This window comes from Macrobrachium rosenbergii, chromosome 9 (genome assembly GCF_040412425.1).
Source record: "Macrobrachium rosenbergii isolate ZJJX-2024 chromosome 9, ASM4041242v1, whole genome shotgun sequence".
In the NCBI taxonomy this organism is placed as follows: Eukaryota; Metazoa; Arthropoda; class Malacostraca; order Decapoda; family Palaemonidae; genus Macrobrachium; species Macrobrachium rosenbergii.
Window position 1 is genome coordinate 42919182 of NC_089749.1, and position 19908 is coordinate 42939089.

The 19908-nt window shown below is 38.3% G+C and overlaps 1 protein-coding gene across 2 annotated transcripts in view; it reads left to right on the top strand.

Annotated features, from left to right (window-relative positions):
- The window catches only part of LOC136841738 (uncharacterized), a 33178-nt gene that overhangs the window by 10466 nt on the left and 2804 nt on the right, over window positions 1-19908 (top strand). The window contains exons 2-6 of one of the 2 annotated variants that reach the window (XM_067108992.1): window positions 9114-11327; window positions 17648-17886; window positions 18077-18234; window positions 18367-18526; window positions 18659-18850. In XM_067108992.1, coding sequence (XP_066965093.1) covers window positions 9132-11327; window positions 17648-17886; window positions 18077-18234; window positions 18367-18526; window positions 18659-18850 — 2945 coding nt within the window. In that variant the 5' untranslated portion in view covers window positions 9114-9131. Of the gene's footprint in view, window positions 1-9113; window positions 11328-17647; window positions 17887-18076; window positions 18235-18366; window positions 18531-18658; window positions 18851-19908 lie in introns of both variants that reach the window. The other variant, XM_067108991.1, reaches the window with a different exon arrangement.

Below are 19908 nucleotides of genomic sequence, written 5' to 3' on the forward strand. Positions count from 1 at the left end.
GCGAAAGTTTTATTGGTGGCAGCGGCGGTCGTTAGAATTTATTGGTGGCAGCGGTGTTGGTTTTTATTGATGGCAGCGGTAGTCGTTAGCTTTATTGGTTAAAAGTTTAAATGATAGCAGCGATGTTTGGGGTTAAGATAGCGAAAGAGGGATAGGAGAAATAGACTAATTGATAACACTGCGCCTCGGGCACTCGCTGATAACTGCAAACCAGGATCAGTGCTAAGATCGCACACGATGGGAATACTGTATGTCGAGAATTGCGCGTTGATACGGTGAATTTTTTTTTTTCTATTTAAGTATTCGGGAGTGGTGAATTGTGAAAATAGGTCTGGGTGATATGTAGAGTAGTTTGGGGTTAAGAAAACACCCAGATAAGTGTGAATAGTGGCGATTGTGAGTTAATTAAGTGAGTGGTGACTTGGCAAGATCGAAGCGAAGTTAAACACCTTCCATCTTTTTTTTTCAAGTTGGCGGCTTCCCGTTCTCACTAGTTGCGCAGGGCTCCGTTTTCTGTGAGCAGACACAAGTCATAAGCTAAGTCTTCCGTTTTCTTTTTTTTGGGGGATTGTTTTTTTCGTCCATCTTATCTAATTTTATTTCATGTTATTACGCTCGGGGCGTGTGATCACTTACAAAATGCCGGACTCAGATGCAGGTACGTCACAATCAATTGTTTGCCATAGGTTGACGAACTTCAATGCAGGCATTACAAATTTTAAAGGGTTAGTTGACGGAAAGTTGACTCAAAATGTTGAGACATCCATTGAATCAGTAAATAATTATCTGAATTCTAAGAAAATTACAGATGGCGCCGAAGCTTTAACAGAAGCAAAAGCTTTCTTAGACTTAGACAAAGGGGATATTGGAGAACGAGCACGCAGTTTCGGGTTCAGAAAGTGTAAATCTTGGAAAGAACTTTGGGAATTTTTACGTGCATCGTATGGCGGGATTGACCGAGAATGCGTTGTTCAGAATTTACGAGCGCTTTTCAGAACTAGGAAAGGTAATGATTCACTAATCACATACAGTACTCGCTTATTTGATGCAGTAGGTGAGATAAAGAAATCTATGAAAAACTCTCCATGGGTAAATGGAAATAATATCTCCTTAGATAATTTTGAAAAATTGTTACACTTCTCCTGCCTTTTGACGACGGTTCCGGATGTGATTGTAGATGGTTTTGATAAAAGAATTGATCAGAATACAGATGAATCCTTTTTGTTTGCTCAGATTAACAAAAATTTATCAAAATGTCTGACGCTGGACAGTAGTTTTGTGAAGGGAGGTGCTAAAATTTCAGCAGCGGTTTCGAAACCACAGAATAATGCTAGTACTTCACATCTAGGAAATGATGCAGGAGTGAAGGCATGTGCGCGAGTGGAGTCGAAGAAAACTCCAGAGAGATCAGTCACAACGATTCGTTGTTTTAACTGTGATAAGGTGGGACATAGTAAGTCAAATTGTAGAGTGAGATATTGTTCAGCTTGCAAATCTTCAGACCATGGGTGGAAATTTTGCCCAGCCACAAAGAATAGAGATTATTCAGGGAAATCACGGGGTGGTTTTACTAGATATGGCAGAAGGATTCCTCATGATGCAAGTTCTAGGTACACAAATGAACATCAAAATTTTCACAAGATAAGTTCGAAGATGGACACAGGATAATGAGCAATTAGGTCTTAGACTCACCAGAACCTAGGCCGATTGTACGTGGTTTTTCTAATGGCATTGAAATTTCTATCTTCATTGATTCTGGCAGCTCAGGTAACCTGATAGATGCTGATTTTTTTCACTCAAAGTTTCCAGAGTGTAAATTAGTCCCTACTAATGAGACAGTGTGTGATGTACAGGCGAGAAGATTGAATATCTTAGGTTCGTCATCTCTTACGCTTTGTATCGGTGAAAAGACAATAGTAGAACCATTTTTGGTCATAGAAGGATTAGCCTTAGGTGAAATGGTTTTGCTAGGACACCCTTCTTGTATGTGACATAACATCAATATTCTTACGGGAATTAAGGGGATTACAATAGGTGAGCTAGGTTGTTTCATTCCATATAGAAACATGGAAAAAAGCTGTGAGAAATCCAAGACGCAGACTGCGACATGTGTAACACATTCATTAGAGAATGAAGACATTCCGCAAAAGTCTTTCAAAGGATTTTTGTTAGAAGATATTGAATTGCACCCGCGAGTTCCTACATTAATTAAAGTGTCGATGAAAGAGAAGAATTTGCCTTCTCAAGTGTGCGTTGTTGAGGGAACCGAGAAATTCAAAGACGTTGTAAGTACGGTATCAGTAAATGAAGTTTCAGTTGCAGGCATAACTGCAGTAGAATTGGTAAGCTATCAAGATTCAGTAAAAAAATATCACAAGGGTACTTATGTAATTGATTTTGAAGAGTTTAAGGAAGAACATAAGATAGTGAGTTTTTGTGGAGACGGTAATATGTTTCCCAACGAGGAGCTACAATTCAGAAGCCAAGTCCTTCACGAACATTTGGCTAAAGCTGATTATTCCGAGTATACAGATAAAGTAGAGAAAGTGTTGAAAGAATATTTAGATAATATTGCTTTGAAGGGAGATAAGCTAGGGGTTACAGATGTTTTAGAACATTCAATCCGCCTAGAGAAAGGTACAAATCCCATATATATTCCAGCGTATCGAATTCCTTTTAAGATCAGAGAAGAAGTAGAAAAAGAAGTTCAGAAGTGGGAGTCGGAAGGTATCATAAGGCCCAGTTCCTCGCCTTTTAATTTTCATTTACTAGCGGTCCCAAAGAAAGACGGTAGCATCAGAGTATGCGTAGACTTTCGTAAATTGAACGAAAAGACATGCCCAGATAGATACCCTGTAGCCTGTTTGCCTGATTTGTTTGTTGAAATCGGTGGCAAGAATATATATTCGTCTATAGATCTCATGCAGGGATTTTTTGCAAGTTCCACTTAGCGAGAATAGTCGTAAATTTACAGCATTCTCTATACCAAAGGGGCATTACGAGTTTAATAGGATGCCTTTCAGATTACAAGGGTCCCCAACAACATTTACTAGGCTGGTTAACACAGTACTTCACGGTTTATTAGGAAAGTCGGTATTTGTGTACATGGATGACATTCTCATATGCACAGATACAATCGAAGAACATCTAAAGGTGTTAAAAGAAGTCCTCAAGCGATTACGGTTTGCTGGGTTAAAGGTCAAATTGGCTAAATGTGAGTTTCTGAAGAAAGAAATTGTTTATCTAAGTCATGTTATCTCTAAAGAAGGAGTCAGAGTGAATGATGACAAAGTCAAGGCTATCGTGAGTTTTCCAGTTCCTAAAACCAGGAAGCAGATTCGTTCATTCCTAGGTATGTGGGGTTTCTTTCGCCGTTTTGTGCGGAATTTTTCTACAATAGCGTCTCCATTGACAGATCTATTACGTTAAATTTGTTTGGGGTGACAGTCAGCAATTAGCTTTTGAGAAGCTTAAGAATGCTTTAGTGAACCCACCTGTTTTGAAGTTTCCAGATTTTAGTCAACCGTTCACCTTGGTGACTGACGCGAGTCAGGAAGGTATAGGTGCGTGTTTGATGCAGAAATTTGAGGGAAAATTACATCCAATTGCTTTCTATAGCAGAAAGTTCAAAATGCGTGGTGGTAACGAAAGGCTGATGTCAGTTGTGGACAAGGAGGCCTTCGCAGTCGTCTCTACCCTTGTTCATTTCAAGATGTTGTTGTTGGGAAATAAAGTTGAGATTTTTACAGATCATCAACCATTGCCAGAGCTTTTCAATATGCCAAATTTATCGCCCAAGAGAGCACGTTGGTTTTTGACATTGAGAGATTTTGATGCAAGCCTCAAATACATTGAAGGTAAGCATAATGTGGTTGCAGATGCAATGAGCAGATATTTTCCGGTTGAGGATGAGGGAGTACATACCGAATCCTGTGCGGAAGACGAGAGCAGACATTTGGAGTCTCATGTCTCAGATACTAGTAGTTCTGAGATATCTCATGTAGGGGACAAACACGTTCCTACGGTGCATATTTCTGAGAGAAATAGTGTGTCGGCAGTCTCGGAAGAGATTGTTAATCGTGACATCGAGGGAAACGCTGTGTGTTATGTTACTGGTGAAAATGTCACTTGGGACATACCCTTGCTCGAAGAGAAGCAAGATGAAGATAAATTATTATCAGATGCTAAGGCATTTCTCAGAGGAGTTTTACCGAAGAAAGGTTATAAGTTGCCTTTTTCTGGACTAGAATTGGAGAATAATTTATTAGTTAGGAAAGTTAAGTATAACTTGCGAAGTAGTCTAAGTATGGGTGAAACTACACAAATCATTGTGCCAGAGAGTCTAGTACCACAAGTTCTAGATATTGTACATTGTAAATTTGGTTCTCCTCATTTAGGTGTTGATAAGACGTATGAAAACGTTAGGTCAAAGTTCTTTTGGAAAAATATGTTTTCCGCAGTAGAGGCCTTTGTGAAGAATTGCGCTATTTGCAATGCGAATAAGCCGGCGACGACGGTGTCGTGTCGTTTGGGTTCATATCCCATACCAAATAGGCCGTTTCAGAGAGTGCATATGGATATTCTGATTAATTTCTCAGAATCTGCTTATGGGTATAGACATTTATTAGTGGTTGTTGATGAGTTGACTCGTTTTGTCGAGATTTTCCCGCTGAAATTCAAGTCAGCTGAGGAAGTAGCTATAGCGTTCTTTAAGGGGATAATTTGTAGATATGGTGTCCCTGAATGTCTGCTCACAGACAATGGTAGGGAATTTATTAATAAGACTTTGGAGGGTCTTGCCAATTTACTGGGAATAAAGAAGGTATCTATAATCCCGTATAGGCCAGAAGTTTAACGGGTTATGTGAGAGGGCGAATCGGAAAATAATTGAGGCATTGCGCATGACAGTGGGCGGTTCCGATACACATTGGGACAGGTCTTTGGATGAAGTTCGATATAGTATCAACACTATGGTGAATGACACAATTAAGATATCTCCAGCAAAAGCTTTGTATGGATAAAAGTTGAAAGGACCTTTTGATTTGTTACCAGAGCAAATTAAGGGCGATGTTACGGTTACTTCGTTGATAAATACAGCAAGAGAAAGATTTGCGCGTATTAGTAAAGAACTTGAACTTAGTTCACGCGCAATGGTAGAGAAGAGTAACGCTAAATCGCGGGGTGTAGATATTTCCATGGGTGATAGAGTGTTTGTTAAAGTGAATGTTCGGAATGATCCGAATTATAAATTAAGTCCAAAGTTCCATGGACCTTTTGAGATTGTAGAGATCAAAAAAGGGAATAGATTTGTAATAAAGGATGTAAATACTGGTGTGACGAAGTTGACCCATATTTCGAAGTTGAAGAAAGTTGGGATGTAATGGAACGTTTGTATATAGTTTGAGCGATAAATGGGTTGATATTTGTATATATATGATATTTATTGTTTTTTTTTGTCTTTTGTTCATTCTAGATGAAGTAGAGAATAAGAGAATTTTGCCAGTCTCTTTAACTAGATTAATGAAAGAAGTAAGAATAACGTTAGATAGAGTTGATAAGGGGATAGATAAAACGTTAGAATGGATTCCTGACGTTACTCCAGGAAATTCACCTTCTGTAGAGAAAAGGAGACGTAAAAGAGTAGCACCTTTGGTTCTTCTAGGTGTTGGTGTGATTGCTGCGATTGGAGCTATGTCCATTGGAAGTTTAGTCAAAGTAGCAGAAGTTCAAAGAGACCTAATAGCTCAGGGGAAACAGTTAAATCAGTTGCAAGAAAGTAATGAGAAATTGAGAAGTGGTTTTGAAACAATTAGACATTCTTTGAATGATTTGTCAGTTACAGTAGAAGGTTTGAAAGAAGATCTTGATGTGACAATAGCGCTTCTTACGATCCAACATACTCTTCTTAATATTGAGAAAGAAACTGATTCTTTAAGGATAGAAGTGCAAATGCAAATAAAAGCAATTATTGCTGCAGCAGATGGTCGTGTGTATGGTGATGTATTACCTTTAGGATACCTATAAAATGTTCTAAGGAATTCCGCTTATCTACATGGGGCGAAAGTATTATTCACGGGAGGAGATTTGTATTTATATTATAATGTTTTGAGGGTGAGATTGTCTGATCGGGGATTAATAGTATATGTTCCTGTCAGTACCATGAAACCTTTTCTTAGTTTTGTTATTAGACCTTTTCCGAGTGCTTTTGGAGACTTAGTAGTGACATGGGATGGATTAGAGACCATGTTCATTTTAGGGGATCAGTATCAAGGTTCGGGAGTTGATTATAAGACAGGATGTAACTTAGTTAGGGAGAAGTATGTGTGTGACAGTAATGTTTTCCAGTTGCGAGTTGTATCTGTGGGTGGTTGTGAATTGTCATTAGTTCATAGAGAGACACCGACAGAATGTGACTTTGTACAGTTTCCACTTGAATACCACATAATCTCCACCAGAACTCTTACTGCTGTATACTGCAAAGAATGTCCTGTTACGATGATGTGCCAGGGTAACAAGTCGACGTCGTTCATTCTTCAGGGATCTAAGCTGTTTGATGCTTCATGCTGTGTGGTATCAACAGACTTCCTCGTAATTAGCCGTGCTGTGTTCAACAGTTCCGAGAAGATATTTATGCGTCATATGCGTAACGATCATGATGTGGTTCCAGTGCCTACAACAGGGGTACCAATGACTATTCCACCGTTAGAAGAAGATGATCCAATAATGATCGAGTATCAGAAATATATAATGCCATCTATATTGATAATCTTAGTGGCTATTTTACTGATAATTCTTATTATGGGGGTAGTAAAGCTTATTTGTGCTTGTATGACTACATGCAAGGGCTCTGAGAAAACGACCCCAGTGACTTTGGCAATACTTCATGAGAGCAGTACTTAAAACTGCAGTGCAGTAGACATTGCTAATTGAGCATAGCTCTATTTGTTATGTTTTATACGTATGCTTTTATTTTAGTTCGCCATTAAGAGAGCGAGACGCTCTTATGGGGTGGCCGAGCACTATATGGGATAATACGTTTGATTTTAGAATTACTATGTATATTCAGTCGTAAGTGTGATGAAGGAAAGAGACGCTTCAAGGTGTAACTAGGGCGATCGCACAGTCGCAAAATCATTGCAGTCAGCAAATAGTTCGATTACTTCAGCTGTTTTGGCTTGATGAACACACAATATTGACTCTGATTTGTGAGGCAGCCGACCGAGCTGGTATGTGAGTACGTAAGTTCGTGCGTTAGAAAATATAGATTGTTTGTCTAATTGTGCCCAAAAGTTAGGTCTGATCGATTATTAACTGAGTGAGAGCGATATCGTCCAGACGTGGCTTTGTGTGTTTCCTATCTCTTAGAAACCGGCAGTTAAGGTAAATCCAGACCTCTCTTTTTTCTGTGTGGACTGTGAACTTGTGAATTTACCATATCCAAGACACTTATGAATTTGTGGGGAGAATTGGACATAGTCATTTATGTCACTTTAATATTCTATTTTATTGTGTTCTGATTTGACGTTGGTTAACCATGCATTTTAGACTTTCATTATTATATCACATGCTTGTATACTGTATTTGTGGGAGATTACTATTTGTTTGATTTTCAACAGATGTCTGTGGGATTGCTGTGGTTATAGAGAAAGGACACTGCAAATCTTTGCAGTTTAGTGGTTGCTTTCAATGAGGTTGACTTTAAGACTAGATTATAATGTCTAAGATGGAATGTGTGGGAGTTTTGGGTGTAAAGGCTTTTAGCCAGAGTAAGGGTTTTTAGCCAGGGTAAGATTAAATCTTGAATTAGACTATTTTTGACTTGATAATTCATTTATTATGCATTTTAATCTTTTCTTTGTTAATTCATTACTTGTTGGGTTTGTTTGATAATAAATTTATTTATGTAGGAAAGATTGTGTTTCCTTAGAAGATCCATTTTTTTGAGGATTATGTCCGAGAGAGAGGAATCTGTGGGTTGAGAGAGAGAGAGAGAGAGAGAGAGAGAGAGAGAGAGAGAGAGAGAGAGAGAGAGAGAGAGAGGGGAGCGAGTGAGTTGAGGGTACCACGTCTCTGAGATAGACTGCAAGACACGTTACGTAGCATTTCGAAAGAAATGTTGAATCTGTAAGGGGTATAACATATATACCCAAGTGAATCAATTGTTGACATTCGCCTATCGTCAAATTGAACTTGTTAATGTCAGTTGCACCATCTTTCCAGTTTCCCGTTACCCTCATTCATAACCTTACCCTAGACCCCTTTTAATCTTTAATTTTCTCTTCTTGTAAACTCTCAAACTTTTTGTTACTCGAGTCTGCTGATTTCCTTCATTATCTCTAGTTAGTAATGTTTCATCTGGAAAACATCAACCACTCCACACACTGTTCGAGGCTCGCTTTCTTATCCCACCAATGATTCAGCGAGAGAGAGAGAGAGAGAGAGAGAGAGAGAGAGAGAGAGAGAGAGAGAGAGAGAGAGAGAGAGAGAGAGAGAGAGAGAGAGAGAGACTTCCATTTTCCTAAAGAAATATCTAGTGATGCTACATAAGGTAAACAAGGAAAATAGTAAACTTTTTAAAAAGAAGGGAATGAAATGAATTAATTTCATTCTTTACAAAAATTAGTAGTTTTATTTATAACTCTTATGTTCATGCTGTTTGCAATATTGGAGGCAAGAATAAGAGCAGAGCAAGCAATTAACTAATACTGGCTTTTCATTGATTGCCTGAAGACTTCTCAGCCAAAAATGATCCAATTATGGCTCGGGAAAAGTCCCCAGGATAAGAGTCATTTTATGCTGTTTGAAAATCATCACTGCATTCTGCCCTATTCAATCTCTTGAATGCGCCACTTAACCCTAAGTAGATTATATCCATGAGTATAGCCCATAATGCCTGAAAACATTCAAATACTGTGGTCTGAAGTGTTTAAGAGTGGAATAGTAACATAAGGTGAGTAAACTAATGCTTATAATAACACGATTGGGCATCCTGACACTGGAGAATGTTCATTAAGCATTGACAAAGAACAGTTCATTATTAATTTAAGATACACTTTGAAGATACATTCAAGACGACACTCTTATTGATCTATATTCTTATCATTTTCTTTCAGCTGGCACTGCAACATAAAATGACATCAAAACGCAGCGCTGGAGGGCTGGATGGCGTAGACCACTTATGCTTGAAAGTTACAAAGATTGTGAAGAGTGAAGCTCGTATTGTTCTATACCATATATTGAACTGGGGTTGCAAAAGAGACCTTACAGTGTCCTTCGAGCATCATGTAAAAAAAAAACGCAGATTGAGCAACAACAAGTATAACAAATTGTTTGATGATACCATGCAAGCAAAGATTAAAGCTAACCCAAAAGGGGACGAATTTGATGTGAGTTTATTGTGTAAATGCATTTTCTCCACTTGTACTGAATTTTGTGACGCTGATACGAAGAAAATAGTAAAAGAAATCAAAGATTTCCGGAATGAGGTCATGCACAACGATATAGTTACAGATGAGACCTCCATGAATGATGCAATTGCTAACCTTCAGCAAATGTTGGTAGATGTCTTAAACAAAGCAAAGGAAGTTTATTCAGTGCCTGAGAATGAAATAAAGGGTATGATAGAACGCATGAATACAAAAATTGAAGAGATCAAGGAAAGCCCTGTTCCCGGATATGAAATAAAGGATTATAAGGTAATGGTGGAAGAGCATCGGAAATACCTTGAAAAGCTTGTTGAAGAGAAAGGCGTGAGTTCTTTGAAGACAACCTTTAAAACGCTATCTAATGTAGATCCAGCTTCTTGGATATCTAGGAAAGAGAGATTAAATATCGACATGGTCTACGTAAGGCTTGAAATGAAATTGAAACCAAACAGTGACAGCAGCTCTTATGTTACTGTTGGACATGAAAGTTTGCTGTGCCAGACAAATGAAGATGGCATAGTGCCAAAGATCATTTTAATACAGGGTGAAGCAGGTTCTGGAAAAAGCACTTTAGCTAAGTTTATTTTGGCAGACTGGGCTAAATTAGATGTTGCTAAGAGTTCCCCGTCTATTACAGGGCTAGAAGAATATGATTTAATTCTTTATGTTGAGTGTAAGAGCAGGTATATTTCTAACTTTATGGATTTGTTGACTTCATTAATGCCGCATGTTTCGGACGAAATGACAGACAGAGATTTCCGGCGCTCTGTGTTGGAGAAGAAGACCCTCATAATTGTTGATGGCCTGGATGAAATGAATGAAAACTCTGCGAAGCTTCTTACTGAAATGCTTGAAATTTGCCAAAAAATGGAAGACAACAGATTCCGGTTCATCATGACAACTCGGCCACAGAAAATCAAGATTACAGAAACACTGTGGAACGAGCTCCCTAAAATTCACATCAAGATCAACGGAGTACCTGCAGAAAGAAAAGTGGAATTTGTCCAAAAGCTTCATGATGAAATGGTCAGAGAAGGCCTCAGTGAGGAAGACACGAGTAAGTTGGTGGACTATATGAAGCATTCAGAGTGCCGCTTGCAGGAACATTATCGTCTTCCACTTAACCTAACCCTTTTAACATACCTCTGGGCTAATGATTCAAAGACTGTCAACTCTGTTACTTCTGCTACCCAACTTTATGTTGCTGTCCTGAACCTCCTAAAGGGTCGTGTTGTTTCCAGGATACTTAAGGTATCCTCAGATTCCATTGAGGTGTCCATGGACACATTATTAAATATAATTTTTGAGATCTCTTTAGAGACGCACAAGCAACACAGTCTGGAGTTGAGTGACAAGTGTTACAAGAAGCTGGAAGATGAATGTAAGAAACTGAATCTGCCTTTTGTTGAAATACGTGGTGCATTCTTTGCTGTTCATGATAACTATAATGTGGACTGTGGTCCTTGTAAATTTAATCTTTTTGTCCCTCATAAATCAATAATGGAGTTCTTTGCTGCCAATCACATATATGCCTGCTTAGTTGAGAACAGAGCTCAGAGATGCAAGGAAGAACTAAAAGCCATCAAAGAAAAATTCCCCGAGTTATCAGTTGCATACCAAGTGGAAGATGAACCACCAAAAACACTGAAGGGTGTACTAGCAACTCTTTTAAATGATGGAAAAGATTTAAATCCCAGCATTTTACCTCATTATCAGAATACTTTGATTCATTTATCAGGACTATTGGCACTTAAAGATAAAGAAGCTCTTCACAAGTATGGAACTGAGCTTGTGGATATTCTAGAGGAATCTGAAATCAAAGATTCTCAGTGGCTTGACCTGTTAGCTGAGGCAGATTGTGACGCATTACTTTCCACCTCGATTGCAGAACACATATCAGGGGTAAGTTGAAGGTCTTAATCGCTTTCTCATTTTCCAGGAGAATGTAACGATTTTTTTCTATTAATCTATTCCTGAAAAGAGTGCAGATGATACTTCGATTTTTTCATTAAATAAGGTTGATACGTGTACATTTTGATTTGGGTATCTGTTCGCTTCCCCTTCCTATACGTTCTTTATATTAGTGCCTTACTTCAGGCTCCTTTTGACTTAACCCATTCATATGAGAAGGCACAAGTCTTATTCCTCTACTTCCAACAGCAACTTGCTCTTACAATACCTGTCATTATCAGTGGGAATTGAGTCTAGCAATGAGAATGCCCACTTACTCGAACTTAAATGTTTGTGAGAGGGCAAAATGCTCTTGAACTGTAATGTATATACAGATGCAGCCACTGAACTGAAGAAAACAGGTGTAAAATGCAGTCTTTAAATTGTGTGGAAAGGCCCATACCATGCAGGTTTTTCCATAAAATGGAGAGCATATTTCTAAAAAAATAGGTTATTATTAGTATATATATACATACATACATACATACACACACACACACACACACACATATATATATATATATATATATATATATATATATATATATATATATATATACGAGTATATACTGTGTATATATATATATATATATATATATATATATATATATATATATATATATATATATATATATATATGTATATATATATATATATATATATATATATATATATATATATATATATATATATATATATATATGTTTATGTATGTATATTGTCACATTTTTTATATGAAAATACGGGGTGGAGGCGGCCTTTTGACTTTATAATGTAATTAATACATTTAGTAAAAAACAGATTACAAAATTTATTCGCTGCACTCTTCATGATTCACTTTCACTTTTTATTGGATGCAGCCTAGTGGGGTTCTGTTAGTATTTTTATTTTTATTTTTTTTTTTTTCTTCTTCTTCTTCTTCTTCTTCTTCTCTCTCTCTCTCTCTCTCTCTCTCTCTCTCTCTCTCTCTCTCTCTCTCTCTCTCTCTCTCTGAATGCTCTTCGCTCTGAGCTGCTACTAAAATAAATCCTTGTAAACGAAGCTCTGAGTTCTTCTTTTCTTTGTGAGGTGTCGGGAAGGGAAGTGAGGCAGGCTGTCTTGTGTTGGTTTCCTGTGCCATCATATTGATTGCTGTCTTCCTTAACCATTATGGATGCAGTTACCCTCATTGGTCAGTTAAGCATTCGAGCCTACTCTCTGTGATACCACTAAGCAGAACATAAGTAATTCTGAACAGCTCAGACAATCTGTAAACATCTTGAACAAGACAGATTATATAAAATCTCTGAGAAAATTGTCATTAACATTCATGATAAAATGAGTTTTGACCTTTTCGAGACTGCAACAGAAAACAGTGCTAGGGGGAACTATACAAGAGAAAATGACAATTTCATAAACTATGGTTTGACAAGACACCCCTATTTAAGAGACTTTATCTCATAATTTTTTTCCCTGGAATGGTCTCCACTCTAAACCTGTACCTATGGAGTAGTACGGCCCATCTCATGATCCCTGAACTTTCGTTCTTAGTGTTGAAGGTATGCAAGTGGCTTGCGGTTGGTTTGTGTCATAAAATCCACTCCATACAGGTATAGATGGAATCTCTTGATTGCAAAAATTACAGCTAAGCACTCCTTCTGAACTCATTTTCTTTTCAGTTTCCTACTTGCCAAAGGAATTGGGAATGTCCCATCAATAACCTTTTATAGTAGTTTGCCTCCTGGTCCCATATTGAATGCATCTGTCCTCACAACGAAAGACCTATTGAAGCCTGGTACTTTATTTGTAGTATCGGTACACTTCCTAACACCTGCTTCTTATTATCAAGTGTCGTTTGTTGGGCCTTCTTTGACTCCACCTTGTACACTAGATAGAGCAATGACCCTGCTAGGCTTGTGTAGTTATTCATAAACTTACTGTATTATCTGTTAAACCTAGGAATGATCTGACATGTAGCTTGACCTATGTCCAAGGAATTCCACTTTGCTGTATCCAGTGTAATACTTGGAATGTCAGATGAACAGTCCTTCTTCACTCACTCTCTTGGATAGGTCCTTGAGTCCCTTGATGTGTTCCTCCTTTGACATGGTATAAGTCAACACATCATCCACAAAATGGTCAGCGTTCTTAGCTCTAGCAAGGATCTTCTTCATCACCCTGTTGAAAGACACTTCTGCTGAGTTCATTAATCCAATCTTGAACCAGTAAAATTTGTTTGAAACTGTGGAAACCATCTACTTCTTTGATGCTTCCTCCATCATGATCTGTCAATATCTCTTGCTTAAACCCCCCTTGTAGAAAAATCTGTCACTGCAAAGTTTTACCATCATAGCCTTGGGATCTCCCATGCATGCAGTGTTGACTGGTTATGGAATTAAGTCGACCACAGTCCATTCAGAACCTGTTTAATCCATCCTTCATCCTCACCATCACTACAGGTTGGTGAACAGTGTGCAGAAGTTGACCTTTCATTGATTCCTATCACAAGCACCTCTTCAACTTCTTCCTGGATCAGTTCCTGGGTAGCATACAGTAAAAGAAACATCTTTGGTCTAATTGGCTGCGCTTTCGTCACTCTGATGCAATGTTCTCCCAGTAAAGCTCTCTCTTGAGTCGCCACTAATGTTGAGATCTTAGTAAATCTATCCTTCCTTCTACAGTTGGAGTTCCATTAAGCCCTTGTCTAGAATTACTTGGTCCTCTTTAGCTTGTTCCTTGATGGTCACACTCAGGCATCTTTCTTCAATGATAGCTACTGCTATTTCACCCGCTCCTACCTCATGGTAGCCAGTTACTATGTTCATGTGAATAATCTTCAGTTCTTCATTGACCTCAACTCTGCAGTCCATGGACTTCATTTAACCCTCTCCACTGCAGCACTAGCTTGTTTGCCTCTGTTCATAGTACCAATCACAATTTCTGCCTCACCTTGAACCAATATTCTCCAGTCATCTTGCAGTAGTGACACTTCTGGCTTCCAGGTGAAGCATACAAACTCTCTCTCTTGTTAGTCAACACATCTCTCATTTTCAACACACATTGGAGGGTGTTGTACACTTCATCCTCACAATCTCCAATCCATAATTCCTTGAGAATCTGCATTTGACCTTGTACAGTCCTTCCATGAAGTAGCTCGAATGGTGAAAATTTGGTGTTTGACTACAGTATTTGTATGTCTTGATATGGTAAATAACGGTCCTGATCCTTGGTCTCTCCTGGCACATCTTCAGCGTAAGCTTAGCACACTGTTGATTCTTTCACACAATCTATTGAATTTCAGATTATAATGAGCCATTAACAGCTGCTTGGTGCTCACCTGATGGCTCACCTCCCTCATCATTTTGGAAGTAAACTGAGTACCTTGGTTAATGAGAACTTCCATAGAAAATTCTACTCTGCTGAAAATTTCAAGTAGTGCCTCTGTTAATTGCTTGGTTTCTATTTTAAGAAGTACTTCTGCCTCTGTATACTTTGTAGTGAAGTTTACCACCTTCAGGATTTACCTGTTGCCCTTCTCTGACACTGGCAATCTAGGTCCAATCAAGTCTACAGTTCCTCCCTTTCATCATAGGCATCTTTCTCAATGGTATCGTGCTTTTATGGCATACAGTAAAGTTTATGGAAAACTCTGCAAGACCTGCAAAACCTGGTGATATCTGCAATCACTTCTGGTCAATGAAAACTGCTGGTTATAATTCTTTATTCCAAGATGATTACCAAAAATGGACCCATGGGCCAGCTTCATACCTTGGGCATGGGCATGATGTATCTTTAGCACTAGGATTTGCCACACTTTTCCAATCAATTTGCCCTGAAAGACCCCATAAAATGTCATTAATAACCTTAAACTTAGAACTTCTTTCACCCTTAGTCCTACATTCTACATTAATCTTGGCTCTCGCCCACTGGTTGGCCAGGCTAGGATCCTTCTGCTGGGCTTCTTTCAGCTGCTCTGCTCCTCCATCTGGGATGCTAGAAGCTACTGCCTGTAGCTTCATTCTGTGTGTCTCCTGAACGTGGGCTTTGGTCACAAATGCTGCTCTCTTGGTACTAACCCTCTCCAAATCCATCCATCCATTTCTTTCCTCTGGCTTCTTCCTTTGACAACCACATAGCCAATGTCATGAAAGAGAGGAAAAACATCATTTATCCACCTCTATACATTCATTTTCCACTCATAAAAAAATTGAACTTGCACTCTTAATTTGGTGTTCTGACCCTGCAGCTTTTTCAAACCATTTCTGCTTCAACTTTGACGATTTCTTTGTGGTTGTTTATACCAGGAATATTTCCAAACAAAGGATTGTAAACAGGTTTATGTAAGCACATTACAGTAACTATCCCTCATAATATGGAGTATTTACATAAATCTTTGCAAATGGATATCTGCTGATACTCCTATCAGTAAGTAAGTATAGCTTAGTTTTACCAGACCACTGAGCTGATTAACAGCTCTCCTAGGGCTGGCCCGAAGGATTACACTTATTTTACGTGGCTAAGAACCAATTGGTTACTTAGCAACGGGACCTACAGCTTATTGTGGAATCCGAACCACATTATAGCGAGAAATGAATTTCAATCACCAGAAATAAATTCCTCTAACTCTTCATCAGCCGGCGGCGGGAATCGAACTCCGGCCCATCGAATGACGGTCTGAAGCTCAACCAACTCGGCCAACAAAGGGCTGATACTCCTATCAGTGAGTACACAAATCCATTCCTTATTAATCATGTGCTCTTCAATTACCAAAATTTTCTGTACAACTGCACTTGTACAACCTGTATCTCATAGTACAATTACCTTCTTGCTTACATACCTGCCACTAACTTGTAAATTAGGGTGCCTCTTTGTCTGCTCTGAAGAACTGCATGATTCTAATACAACTGGTACTTCAGCTCCATCTGCCTAGGATTCATCGACATTCTCACAAATCATGATAGTGGTCGCCTCCCTTAGCTTTTCCATTACTATAGCCTGACTACGTTTTGCTTAAACTTCTGCTGGTCTTCACTGTTAATAAGAAAACAATTTTTGGCTTAGCGTCCTGGTTTGTGACATAAAGCACCTGCCTTTATTTTTGTCAGTCTACTTCTCTCTGGCCCTTACTCCTAATAGGCATGCAATCTCTGGCTAAGTGTCCTGGCCTATGACATAAAGCACCTACTTTGCTCTTATTATTCTGCCTGTTTGGCCGTCTTGTAGCCCCTAAGTCTCTGGATACCCCCACTGGACCTCTTAATTGGCTTCTAGTGTTCCACTGAGCTTAGCCTATGATCCTCTAAGTGTCATTCTAAAAGCTTCACCATCTTGCCAATATCTATTGATACTTTTTCCCTAAGCGATAACGTCATCTTATTCGAATATGTACTAAGAAACTTCCATGACAAGTAAATCTGGTGATTCATCAAAATCTTTGCTTCATTTAGTAATTTCAGTTTGTCTATTGAAATACCTCTGTAGCTTAGCTACAAACTTATATGCAGTCTTCTTAAATCCATCTTTATTCATCTCATGCACCTTTAATGTGCAATTTTTAAGACATCATAATTCAGAGCTATATATGAGGGCATGACATGCTACTGCCTATTACAGTATTCTTCACAGCCAGTGTTGAAGGCCTTTTACATTTTGAGACATCTTTAAAAGATGTCCTGCCATAACAAACATCTGCACTCCTCCTTATGATTGTGGAATATGTAGGAGGCTGGTCTTGGTATGTATTAAGCATTCAAATATAAATATCTGATCCTCATTTTTGGGAGGCGAGGAGAATGGAAGTAAGAAGTTTTCCTTTTTATGGGATTGGTCATCTCAAGTTTAATCGCTAATGATGAATAAATAAATTATCAGTGAATTCATAAAATCAGGTACTAATTAATGTAGTTTAGCTTCTTAGTCTCATATGGTGATCAAGCTGACAAACACTAGGGGTCTCTGGAAATACACAGTTAATTTGAGCCTTACTCATTTCCTTTGTGAAAAATTCTTGCTCTCATATTTATCAAACTTTTCAACTGCTGAGTTACTCCTTGATTGTCTGTTTTGTCACACTAAAATGGAATGTTAATACCATAATCTCAAACTGGAGTACATGATAGTTAAGGTAATGTTATTCTTACATGTCTTGTCAACTATTATCATTACTTTATTGTTCAGGACAACTCTTATCATGTGATGCAAATATAAATTACTGCTGATTTTTTTCTTTGACGCAATATTTCTCACACATATGGAAATTTATGCACAAAAGTATGATCTTATATTCCTCTCAGACGCTTGTGATAAGAGATGGACACACCCTTGCAGCAATTGAACTCTTCAAGAAATTGGCACCCAATACACCTGTGGTGGTTATACTTCAGAATGAAGTTAAATACATTCCGCAACTGGACACCCTGGTGGAGAAGCTGGCTGAGCGGGATTGTGCTGTGGAGCTTCTCCTGAATAACCATTGGAAAAACCCAGATAATGGACTGTCCACCAAATATTTGGAGAAACTGTTTAACGAAAGGTTTTCTTATAATGCATTGTCTGATGGTTTATTGACAAAAATATAAAACAATGTGCGATCTAATAGTAAGAATGCCACAATGATTTAAATGTATTTAAGGAAATTACACTGTACAATTAAGTTCCTTTACGATGTATTAGCAATGAAACACTTCTTTTACTTTGAAATACATCTCTAAGTTTCATCCCAGTTGCCGAGTCATTCGCTTCAATGGGAACCTGGACAACGTTGAAATGCTCCCCAAGGACCTGGAGGATGTTAGATTAACTATTTCCAGTGATGAGCAGGCTAAATCGATCTGCAAAGGCATTGCAGAGCTAGATAAGAAGCTACATCTGAGTTATATTGGTAAATTTTAATAATTTCGTTTCAAGACCAATTCCCTGTTGATTCAAAGAGTGCTTATGTTCATGACCAACCATTCACACCCTATGTTACTTTCTTTAATTAAGTACAATTGTTTATTTTCTTCTCCGGCAGGGATTCATTTAATGAAGGGAGTATCACCATCCTTCTTGAAACCACTGCCTGTAGTGAAGCCAGTACAGAAAGAAAGTGGCACCATTTGGCTCTCAGACATCAGCGATAATGACGTCGCCATTGCTTGTAGTCTCATTAAGGCTTTGCATCCACCAAACATGCAAGTATCTGTGGTATTAGGGAGCAATTTTTCAAATCTTGTACTTATATTTCATACTAAGCTTTGGGAGAAATTCTACCTGTGAATTTTAAATTTAAAAAATACTCAATAAGTTTCATTATGATTTTGCAGGAAGTTTCACAGCGTCATGTTTCCTCGTTGTCAGCTGTCACTGGATGGATTCCAACGTCTGCTGAACGAGCTAAAGAAGAAAGAGGTGCAAATATCTAAGAGTATCAAATCAGATTCTCAAGTCCTTGGTATGAATGAGGTACCAAAAGTAAGGAAACTTACTAGGGAATTGTTTGGCTGTTCATTTCACCGGTTAGTACAGTATTCTCAGTTTTCTTTTGGAACATTTATGAATAGATTTGTTGTGTTTTTTCTTAACCAAACAGAATTATCTGGCAGTCCACTTTTCATTTTCGCTAGTTACAGTATATTTACCATATGCCTGACAATATATATCTATAATTGTGTGAGAACCTGTCTGTGAAGTTGTGGAAAACATTCTCCCTATTTTTTTTTTTTTTTTTGAAGACACCCTAAAGTGTGTGTAACTTCAAAGTGAAATAAGCTGTTTTCTTTTGTAGTACAGCAGAACTTTGTTTGAATTAGACCATGCAGCTCTTGCAAAGAAGATAGCTGGGAACTGAGCTATGTCTCTTTTACTTGCCGATTGCAATATATGTCTATAGCTACATCAGACATGAAGGCTGATGGGAAGCTGATCTGAAGAACATTTGATTCGTTAAGGCAAATCCACAGAAGGATACAATGCAATCCAGAGGGTGAATGTATTTACGGGGAAATAATGACGTCCAGGTTTGAAGTTAACTGAGTGTGGAACTAGAATTATGTGAGGTCAGGTAAGATAAGATTACAAAAGTTTCCCCTAATCATGATGGTACAAAACAGTGTGAGTCCTCATTAAAGCCAGTTGATCCCATTCCATACTTCTGTTGCATTTTCCATACCCATGGAAATGACATTGCCATGGACCCAAGTAAGAGAGGAAAACTTTTCGAATAAAAAAAAAAAACCATAGCAAGGAAAGTTGTGGAGATAAGATGGTAGTACAGGGTCAATAGCTACTGAACCCGGCAGTCCATGAAATGATGATCTCTGTAGACTTACTACAAATGAGGTGGCGTGGCAGGCGTTAGGTGTGTCTATGATAAAGAGATGGGGCACTCCCAATACAGTAGGAGAATGGCATACAGGAAACCCACAAAAATAGAGAGTGTCATATCCTGATTGAGAAAGCTGACACGAAGCTGAGGTCTAATTAGTTCTAGATGATAAGCTTTCAATTCAGTGGTGTTCAAATGTTATGTTTTCACACCTAATTTGTCACCTCACGAGCGAGGGGCATGTTTATA